The sequence below is a fragment of the Pleurodeles waltl genome, chromosome 6 (assembly GCF_031143425.1).
Source record: "Pleurodeles waltl isolate 20211129_DDA chromosome 6, aPleWal1.hap1.20221129, whole genome shotgun sequence".
Lineage (NCBI taxonomy): Eukaryota > Metazoa > Chordata > Amphibia > Caudata > Salamandridae > Pleurodeles > Pleurodeles waltl.
This window is the reverse complement of record NC_090445.1, coordinates 411,497,064-411,508,235: the sequence shown is the minus strand read 5'-3', so window position 1 is coordinate 411,508,235 and position 11,172 is coordinate 411,497,064. Positions and strand designations below refer to the sequence as shown.

General features: G+C 44.8%; 1 protein-coding gene across 1 annotated transcript in view; it reads left to right on the top strand.

The window, feature by feature from the left end:
* The first annotated feature begins 9,786 nt into the window (after positions 1 to 9,786).
* The window catches only part of LOC138299792 (glutathione S-transferase Mu 1-like), an 81,044-nt gene continuing 79,658 nt past the window's right edge, over positions 9,787 to 11,172 (top strand). Inside the window, exon 1 of the mRNA XM_069238348.1 lies at positions 9,787 to 9,944. Coding sequence (XP_069094449.1) covers positions 9,909 to 9,944 — 36 coding nt within the window. The 5' untranslated portion in view covers positions 9,787 to 9,908. The remainder of the gene's footprint in view (positions 9,945 to 11,172) is intronic.

Sequence of the window (11,172 nt, the reverse complement as noted above, 5' to 3'; positions counted from 1 at the left end):
CAGCTATGGGATACTGCAAGATTGGGCACAGTGGGCACGCAGAAGGGCTTTCACAACTGGGACACTATCAGAATAGCAAAGGTGGGGACCTGTGGAGGAACGGCACAGTCCGTTCTTTCTTGGATCTCAAGGCAGAATACCAGCTGGCACCCACAGAAACATTCTAATACCTACAAATTAGGCATGCACTGTGCATGACACTGACAAAAGGGGCAGAACCCCCAGAGTCCTCCCCGCTCGAAGAGCACCTACTAACAGAATATATGCCCAGAAAGGCCATTTCTCTCACATACCAAAAACGTATTAACAACGCCCTTGATGTTTTGGGGAATTTGAAGTGCCAGTGGGTGCGAGATCTGGGCGACTTGGAGGATGGGGAGTGGCAAGAGGCTCTCGATTCCCTGAGGGAAAATCCTACACAGAAGCTACTATGCCTGCACGATCCTGGCAAAGATGGGCAGAGTTGGGACACCCCTCTGCTCCCGAAACTGTGAACAGGTAGGGACCTTTTATTATATGTTGGGGAGCTACCCGGCCATACAGAGCTATTGGGAACCAGTGATGTCATGCCTAAATATTGTGTGCGGGGAGGACGTTGTGCTTTCCCCAAAGTGTTGCCTGTTGAACATTTGGGGTGAAACGGCTCTCACCTGCTTGGACCGGGTGTGGATGTCTCTAGGGCTGACAATAGCAAAACGTAATATTGGCCGCATATGGAAAGTGAGTCGCTTGCCGACACTGGAGGACTGGAAACTAGACCTGGGCTGGTCTATGCTAGCTGAAAGAGTGGTTTATGCGAGCAAAGGATGCCCGAGAAAACGGACTGAAATTTTGGGAAAGTGGAACGCTTATAGAGGGGGATTGTGCCCCTTGCCTAGCCCGGTAAGAGCGGGGAGCTGTAGCCAGATATAACCATATGTTCAAGTTATGCTTTGACTTTGCAAGGGCGTGGAGCGAAGGAGTGAGCCCTGGGGAGCCTCCAGAGGAAGAAATGTGGTTAAATTACATCCTACTGTTGTCCAATAGGCTGCTGAAAGATTTTTGGTTGCTGTTTAAATGCCATAAAAAATAATTGTTTAAAAAAAGACTGCTTTGCATATGGCTGGGTCAAAACTGGGATAGCATGATGGACAAAAATAAAACGATGGATTGGGATGCGGCCTGAGCAGTTTCCAGTGGCTGAGATTCATTTAAGCATTCTATCCATCACCTTATTGATTTTTTGTCTGGTCCTACAGTAAGAGATGGACAGGCTACAAACCAGTAGAGTACACAATATATATTGCAGGAACAGCAAATGAGCTGTCAGCAGGCCTACAAATGGGTAGGGGTGGACCATTAAGACATCAGGACACACCTACACTCCTAAAACCCATACATTTTTTCATTCCCCATGGGGCATGTATCCACATGGCCAGAAGGGGTAAATTACACATTTTCCACATATCAGTGTAAGTGAAATTTACGCAACTTTCCAGGATCACAACATTCTTAACGCTCAGTGGTGCCATCTGTGAATGTTTAACGGAATGGTGCTCTGTACTTATAATTTAAAAAAAAAAGTTTTTTAATATTTTTGTTGTTTTACATTGTACTACACTTACACTACAGGGCTAGAATGCCTTAAATGAGTATCAGACTACATTAACAAAGTCAGTTTCATTTTTATTAGAGTTTTTGGGGTCATGGAAAGTGATTTCAAACTTTGTTCCCAAAATACAAAGAAAACCAGTGGCATAACAAAGGCCCCCACAGCCCCTGTAGTGCAGGGGGCCTTAAGCTCCAGTGGGCCGTCTCAGCACAGCACACCCGGAGTGAGTCCAGAGGGTGGGGGGCTCTAATTTTGTTACTTAAGTAAACAACTCTGGCCCTTAAAATACAACAACTCGGATCTTTACATAATGCTTCATACTACACTTATAAAGTGCTTTTGAGAAGATGTTTCTAGTGCCTAAATTAAGGGTACTCAACCTTGGAAAAATGGAATGCGGATTGTGCCCTGCAGGATTTGAATTTGCCAATCATCTTTCTCACTGTTAAAATTGTATTTGTATATATATATATATATATATATACACACACACACACTATATTTATATAAACATTATATATATTTGTATGTTGTTATTATAACAAAAACCACAAAGCTTTGTTGAAGCAGATATGCTAATTAGAAATTATTAATGAATGTTTATGTGTTTTGATTAACAAGAAAACTAAACGTAGAGAAATGAATGTGCGCATTTGAAAATGTGCCCAGGGAGAGTGACAGCCAACTTATACGAACTTGCACTAAAATGATTAAAAATGTGTGAAATAATGAAAATGTGTAATAATAATGTAGTAGTATGTCATATTAAGATATATAACCCCTGTTTTGCACTATATTGTAGAGTTAACTTAGCCAAAGTTTTGGCCTAGTTTTGCCAGGCCTCGTGCAGAAGCTGAATTACTAGCACTTTAGAAAAAGCTGATGTATTGAACTGACCGTGAACCATTTGCTGTTAAAGTCTGCTTAGCTAGAATTTTCTGCAATGTACCGACAGACAGGAGATGAGTGAATCAAATCGCAACATATGTTGTGTAGAGCAGACAAGATGTACTTTCCCAGGACTCGAACAATAGAGACACTGACTGCAGAAGAAGATGCAACATTTTCAATACCTGATGAACCGGATGATGAGGACATTGTACAGTGAACCAATCAACACCCTGAGAATGGTGTAATATTAGAATTTATAGATTTGTAAAATTAAAGTTATTGGTTACAGTAATAACTGGTGATTGACTGACCAATTAGGAATTAGGGGGATGGCCTGGAAAACCTAAATAAAAAGTCATGACAAAGGGCAAGAACTTCAGATGAGATGCGAGATGTGAGGGATGGAATGCTGATGCCAGAAGACGCGATTTGAGAATCTGTCATTGGGCTCATGTTCTTGAGAGCCTGATACGTTGCTGATCAATTGATGACTTGAAGACGAAGACTGACTTTGTTGCTGATCCATTCTGTGGATAGGTAGCTATGACGATGTGACTGTTAACTTTTTGTGCCTTTTCTTTCTAGGTACCAACTGTGCTGTTTGATTAAGGTTTCCTTTTAGCTAGATGTTTTCTAAATTAGTGTTCTAAATTGTTTTGGCATGAAGTCCCACATGCTAATGCTAATCTGGGTTAGAGAAGCGTCCCTTGGGTGACGTTGACAGTGACAAATGATTGACGAATTGATTGCTGAACTCTGCTATTAATGTTGATATATTCATCCTTGTTAGCTTAGGCTGAAGCATTAGAGCATATGTTTTCTCAAATTCTGATTAGATTATGTTATTGGTCGTCATTAATTAACTAATTCTGAGCTAATTGAATAAAGTTTGAATTAATCAATGGACTAGTATTGTAACAAATAGGGAAATAAAATTGTTAAAACCTATATTGAGTTGTGGTTATTCATGAAATGTTGATATATTGTCAAATGTTTAATGATTCCCTTAGTGGCTATTGATTGATTACATTGATAATTGATGTTCATCAATTACTACATAGCTTGGATACTCCATGTGATTAAAAAGGTTCATCGACCTATACACGTCCCCTTGTAAGTTTACTAAGGACCAGGCGCGCCAGGAGCTTCTTGTGCCTAAATTTTAAAAATACTTTAAACCCAGTGATCCTAGAAAAACAGCATTTTACTTTTGCCGCTGCAAATGTCATTTTGCAAAAATGACAACACGTACTTCTATCACTATACTTATTTGTTTCCAAAATGGACAACTTGACTATTTCCATGTACAATATTACAGTATACAAAAACATTTACACATAGTGGTTGAAACAGTATTTCTGTGATTCTTCACGCATTCCATAACGTCGCTTTCGGGGAGGCTTAGGCACAAACGCAGGGGCAGCAGCGGTATTTCTAAACTTCCCTCTTGAGCTGGAGAGGCGCAGGCGGTTGGAATACAGTAGTCCTTCGTTGCCCCCAGTTCTCTTCCAGCCCTCCGCCTCCACATAGAACCAATTCTATGTCAGGACCGGAGGCTCCGATTATGCTTCTCTTTCCATGCTTTATTTTTAACAGCAGCCAATGAAAATCATGGAAAACAAAAAACCACATATCCCAACACTTGTAATATCACGTGATGATTATAGAGGAGGAAGCCTATAAAGTGTTGCACCACACCCAGCCACTCCTCTTTCTTTGCTGCTTCGCAGCCAGTTAAGCGGTTTTCCCTTTTTTCTTCTTTTCAGTATATTTAAATGTTATTGTGCATGGAGCGGTTTTTCCCTTCTTATAAAGCGTCCATTTGGATCGCTTTTTAACTGTGTGGAGTGGGAGCAGGGGAGCGAGGACTCGTGCGTTCCCGCGCAGTCCTCTCTTTATAGCCGGTGTTGTGTTTTTTATTAATTATTTTATTTTATTACACACGCTCTACGTGAGCGCGTTATCTGGAGCAAGTGCAGCCCATGTGCACGCTTCTCCTGAGCTTTATTCTGCCCTGGATCGCAGCGCGAAGCCGCGTGTTGTTTGCTCTGCCCTGGGAGGCCTGTAAATTACTTGAGCACGAGCACTTTAGCGGCCGGGCCGAGTCTGTTGTTTGCTTTGCCCCAGGGGGTCCCCTGCCTGTAGAGCTCGTGCCGGAGCGTGAAGATAATTATCCTAAAGCCTTTCTAGGCCATTTCACGATCGTTTGAGCGCATTCTTCAGAGGTTCTTCCTCTTCAGGAATAAGCGCTGCAGCGCTGTGAATTTACTGGATATTTTTTCACCGGCTCAGCTCCCCACCTACACCCCAGTGCCTGTACACTGGGGTTGAAATAAATTATTATTCAGGCTGGGCCTGCTTTCAAGGATATAATTACCTCTTCACAGGGCAGGTCCCTCCATATCCTAATTTATTTTTTTTAGTGCCCTGCTTCTTTCAACTGTTTATACTGCTCCTTTGGAGCCCTTTCTACTGTTCTACAGTATGGCTGGCTACGATGACCAAGCCGAGGAATTGTACTATCTGGATGATACAGCTGGTTCTTTTGACCAAGATTTAGTATATGCTCTTGACGCAGGAGTGCGTCACTCGGTCAATCAGGCTTTAGCTCCAGCCATTCAGCCCATCAAACACCATCTCTTGGGTTTGGTGGAACAACAGGGCTGGGTAGCCCCGTTGGGCGTCCAACCATTGGGGAACCTTCCCTTTCAACGAACACCCAAGCTTCTAAGTAGATTTCTAACCTGCATGCTGCGGACTTTGAATCCCTTATAAGAAACATGGCAAGGGAGCATGACTATAATGCAGGATCGCAAAAGAAAGCTGTTAGTGACCCAGCTTCTTCTTCCTCTGAGCACTCCTCCGAACAGGAGGATGATCCCCCCCTCGTAAGCGCAAGAAGAAGGTTCATCACCAGGAGGCTCCTACCCCTAAGGTTCTGACTTTCGAACCAGAGGACATTGTGCACCCCAGATCTTCACTATGGTTGCCACCCCCTGAGGTGGCGGATTATGTGGAAGCCCACATTAGACACAGCTTCGATAAGGATATTCGTTCCAGGCTGAGGTCTGAGTGTCCCAGACCAGATTTTCCGTCCCAAATTACCGAGACCCCATTAGATCCTACTCTGGTCTCTTTCCTCAAGAAATCTGCAAAAGACCCAAAGAAGGGTATAGATCGTGCCTGGCGCTGATGCCAGGATAAGCTGTTGGACATTTCCGGTCCTTTAACTAAGATTTTAGAGTTGGCTTTTCAGGCCAAGGAGTCAGGTGAGCCTATCAACCCGGACATTCTAGTAGGTTGGGCTCAGAGAGCGCTTTGCTTTTTGGGCAATGCCAATTGCGCCATATCTTCTGAACGTCACAGATCTGTGTTGATGAAGCTAGACCCCAAATTGGCAGACCTGGCTGCTTCTGAATCAGGCCCTGGGGCCAAGGGTTTGCTCTTTGGGTCCCCCTTTATGAAAAAACTTTCCAAGTTTGTTTCCACTTACACCAGTTTGGACAAGGCACAAGGATCCATCAGGAGAGTGCTGCGTCCACTTTTTAGAGGGGACGGACGCTACAGAGGGCGTGCCTTCGGCCGCTTCAATCAACAAGGCCCTCAACGTGGCTTCTACTAGCAAGGAAGAGGAGGTTTTCAGGAGTACGACTCCTCCTCTTCTACCTTCTACCCATCGAGACCAAGATATGGTCGGGCAGATTCCGCAGGGGGAGATCCAAAGGCCATCAATCTTTCTCCCAGGAGTCGGGAGGCACAGGTGAGCTTGATTGTAAGTTCAGAGGTAATGTTGGGGGCAGAACTCAGAGTTTTTTGGAGGCTTGGCGTCTGATTTCTTCAGATGCTTGTGTCTTAGAGACCGTGCAGGGGTTCAAGCTAGAGTTTTACGAGTCTCCGTATCAACAGTGCCTTCCCAGACAGGTATATTTTTTCCTTCAAGAACACAGTCTCATTTCCGCAGAAATTTCAGCTCTAGTAAAGAAGGGCGCCATTGTCAGGGTTTCTCGTCACCCTTCAGGTTTTGTCAGCCCGGTGTTTCTAGTGGACAAGAAAGGTGGCGGTTCTCGCCTGGTTCTAAACTTAAAAGATTTCAACTGTTTTTTACTATATCGTCATTTCAAGATGGAGGGCATCCATCTGCTGAGAGACGTTCTCCAAGAGGGAGACTGGTTGGTCCGCTTAGATCTAAAGGACGCTTACTTGACCATTCCTATTTTTCCTCCGCATCGGAGATTTCTCCAGTTCTGTTGGGAGACCGAGTATTAGGAGTACAAAGTTCTCCCCTTTGGTCTGTCTTCTGCCCCTTGGTGTTTCACGAAGATAATGCGTCCAATTGTGGAATTCCTTCACTCCCAAGGGGTCCGATTAATAATTTATCTAGACGACATTCTGATCATGGCCCAGGATCGAGACCTGCTGTTGTCTCATCCGGAATGTTCAGTGTCTCTACTTCAGAGTCTGGGTTTTATAATCAACGCCCAGAAATCCATTCTGGTTCCCTCTCAACGGATAGATTTTCTGGGTTTCCAAATAGACTCGATACAGTCTCTATTGATTCTTCCCCCCGGGAAGATTCATTCGATCAAGAGAGAGTTGAGGTCTCTGTTATCCAAACAGACTGTATCATTGAGGGCGATTGCCCGCATGGTGGGCCTGCTTTCTTCTTCGATTCAGGCAATTTTTCCGGGTCCTTTGCATTACCGAGCCCTTCAACGTTTGAAGATATCTCATCTTCAGAAAGGCCTCAGTTATGCGGATCAGGTTCCCCTATAAGAGGAGTCTTGTGCAGAGATGGGTTGGTGGTTGGATCATATGGAAGCCTGGAACGGCAGAGCCATCTTCAGCTCTTACCCAGACGTGGTGATAGAGACCGATGCCAGTCATTGGGGCTGGGGAGCCCAGTGCGGATCAGTGTCCAAGGGAGGCAGATGGTCCAGCACGGAGTTGAACCTCCAAATCAATTGTTTGGAACTCCTAGCCGGCTCATTTGCAATCAAGAGTCTTTCTCCCATCAGGGCCAACTGTTATATTCTCCTTCGCATGGACAATATCTCGGCAGTGAGATATGTCAACAAGTTGGGGGGAACTCGTTCCCGCATTCTAGCGGAGATAGCCAAGGAGTTTTGGCACTTTTGCCTTCAGCACAGGATTTCAGTAGTGGCGGAGTACCTTCCTGGGTCCAACAACTTGGTGGCGGACTGGAACTCTCGTCACCTGAGAGACTTCAGCGATTGGAGGTTACATCCCAGAGTTTTCAGAACTCTTTCTGCGCGGTGGGGTCCTTTTTCAATAGACCTGTTTGCGTCTCGCCTCAACCGGCAGATAAAACGTTTTTTCAGTTGGAGACCAGATCCGGAAGCATCGAAGACGGATGCCTTTCTTCAGGACTGGTCTCAAGAACAGAGTTACGCTTTTCCTCCCTTCTTAATGATACCCACGGTTTTGGCTCAGATCAGACGTCAGCAAGCAGAGTTGGTCCTGGTGACTCCTCTTTGGTTCCCGTTGGCAATGGAGTTGAGTTGCGATCATCTGATCCTTCTTCCCTTCCGGGAGAATCTTCTCCAGGACCCTCTGGGTCTTTTGCATCCATTAATCCTGTCGGGTCAGCTATCTCTGATGGCTTTGCGTCTTTCAGGGAAAGATGGAACATCCCAGGTCTTTGGAAAGAGTCTTTCGAGTTCATTGCAGGTTCCTGGTCCTCCAGTACTCACAAGAGATACGCTTCGGCTTGGAAGCGATGGAGTTCTTGGTGTAGTACTAGGAGTGCGGATCCTTCTTCAGCAGGTTGCTGTCTGGTCCTAAATTTCCTATACTCGCTAGCGGCGTCAGGTCTAGCTAATCGCTCTATCAATAATTATCGGTCTGCTATTTCGGCAGGCCATTTACCAGTGGAGGTTAAACCCATCGGGGAGTCTTCAATTGTGTGTAAATTAATGAGGGGTATCAGATTGGCTAATCCCCCTCGTCTTCGCTATGCTTCCCTTTGGGGTGTGAATATTGTCCTTCATTTTTTAGAATCTTGGCCTTCCAATAGATTTTTGTCTAGGAAACAGCTGTCAGCTAAACTTACTATGTTGTTATGTTTAATTTCTTGTAAGAGAGTTTCAGATGTTAGGGCTCTGGATTTGGCAGGGAGAGTTTTTTCCCATGAGAGGGTTTCTTTTTCTATTTCGCGTAGAACTAAATGCAATCTGAAGGCTGTTTCTTATCCCTGTTTTGTGGACAACCCCAAACTTTGTGTGGTGCAGTGTCTTAAAGCTTACGAGGTGAGTACAGAAGAGTTTTGTTCTGATATGGGGGGTCAATTACTCATTTCATTAGTTAAGCCGTATCATCCTGTTTCATCAGCCACCCTCGCTAGATGGATGCGTTGGTTACTGAATGAAGCAGGCATTGATATTTCTAGTTTTGGTGCTCATTCTGCCAGAGGCGCTATGGCTTCAAAGTCTTTGGCTTTGGGTTCTCGTTTAGAGGACATTTTAAGGGCAGCAGACTGGTCTTCTCCTTCGACTTTTAAAACTTTCTATTGTAAACCTATTGTGGATATTGCATCGGTGGTTGTGAATCAGCTTTGAACAAGCATAATCTGAGCCTCCGGTGCTGACATAGAATAAAAAAAAATCTAGCATTCGCACTAAGAATTTTTCAATTCTATTAAGGACACGGAGGCGAGGATTATCCCGCCGCACTGTTGTATATGTTTTATTGTGGTACATATTATTTCTTGAAGTTCATGTACAAGTTATTGTATTTCAGTGCTAACCCACCCTGTTTAGTAGTAGATATAAGTATCTCTTTATGATATTCAGTTTTTATGGCCCGAATTTTCCTTTTTTTCCTAGGAAATGAAGAGAAGTAGTTTTGGCCCATTCTGGTATCGCTCTACTTCCAGTCAAGTTGGATTCCAATTCTTCTGTTTTTCGGGATTTCGTTTTCAAGTTTCATGTTAAGACTTTGACTTATCTGTTGCCAGTTTTGGACAAAGAAAGAGGAGTGGCTGGGTGTGGTGCAACACTTTATAGGCTTCCTCCTCTATGATCATCACCTGATATTACAAGTGTTGGGATATGTAGTTTTTTGTTTACCATGATTTTCATTGGCTGCTGTTAAAAATAAAGCATGGAAAGAAAAGCATAATCCTCGCTTCTATGTCCTTAATAGAATTGAAAAATTCTTAGCGCGAATGGTAGAAATTTTGTTATACTCTTTCTTTTTTCCAGTCCCTCCATGTGAGTTCTGACCCAAGTGAAAAAAAAAGCTTCAACTACGACTTCCGCTGCCCCTTGCCTCCGCCTCCTCCCGTCCTCCGGGAGTTCACGTGCTTCCGCACCCAGCACTATATAAAATCATCGCGCCGCTCACGGTTCCTGGACGTCTGCCGCTTCTGGAGTGCTAGGATCGAGTCATCTGTTATTCCGGTTACGCAATGACCATGATATTTGGGTACTGGGACATCCGGGGGGTAAGTTGGGAGCGAGTTGGTGAGTTAAGGGGAGAGAGAGGGAGGTGGGACAGTTGAGATAAGGTGAGTAGGGCGAGAGTTGCGTGAGAGCGGCAGGTGGGTGGTGAAGGGATGGGGTTTGCATGGAAGAAGGGGGGAGGTTGGGATAAAAGGAGAATGACCGCGGTCTCCCACGGGACGGGAGGGTAGGGGTGGACGGAGGGATTCGGGGTCTTGTTGGTTTGTGCAGATTGGCGAAGGGGTGGGGTGGAGGAGGTGAAATGTGTTTGAAGGACATAGTCCACGTAAGTAATCAGTCCTTGTATTGCCTTTATGTCTCCGTGCGCCAGTCGCTGTCTGTGGTGCACGCAGACTGTCGTTGCTGCACATGTGGATTTGGACTTGACCCGTCCCTGGAATACTATCCTTCGGCAGGATTCCTCCCTGCGAGTCTCGCACACCCCTTCTGCGCCTCAGTGCACTGTACACAGGCCCGGCCTCGGGAACAGCGCTCCTAGTGGAGCAAAAAAATCCAGGCACGCCCCTCAAGCTTCTGCTTTCACAAGCCCCTTCTGGAACCCACAGCCAAGCTTAACACGGAGCTCATAGAAGCACAACCCACTTTGAATTGATCTCTGATTGCAGTGTTTTTTCCCAGAAGGTCATGTTTCTTCTTTTTTTTGTCTTATTCTAAGTACGCCGGTTTCATTTTTCATTTAAACCCGGACGTGGCTCTGTTCTTTGGTGGTTAAATCTGCCCTTAAAAAGAAGCCCTGGCGAAATCGGAGCTGCACGAAGACAATCGCCTTACATTTCCAGTTAGACCTTGTAATAGCAGAACTACAGGTACCAGACTGCATTGTCAAAACAATGTAGATGAGCTCGCGTGCCCTATGAGGCAGGCTGTAGTGCAGCCAACAGTTAAAAATTCCGGACTATGCCACAACACTATATTCAAATCATGTTCCCCATGTGCCAGATGTGCCTAAAACTGGAGGACAAGAGTGCTCTCCCGGTACTCTAGTTTATTTTTCTCTTACTAAAGCTGAAAATATACTGAACTCGCTATAGTTCAACATACTATTATTGCCAAAGCTTGCGTGTATGAAACATTTGTTTTAATTACGCAGGCAGATGTTTAAAGCATATCGTTACCTAATAGACCAGTTTGTCTTCCTCGGGGCTTGGGCACAGAACAGCTAAGGAGCAAAGAAGCACATGCGGCTTTTACTTTGTAGATTCTTCACAT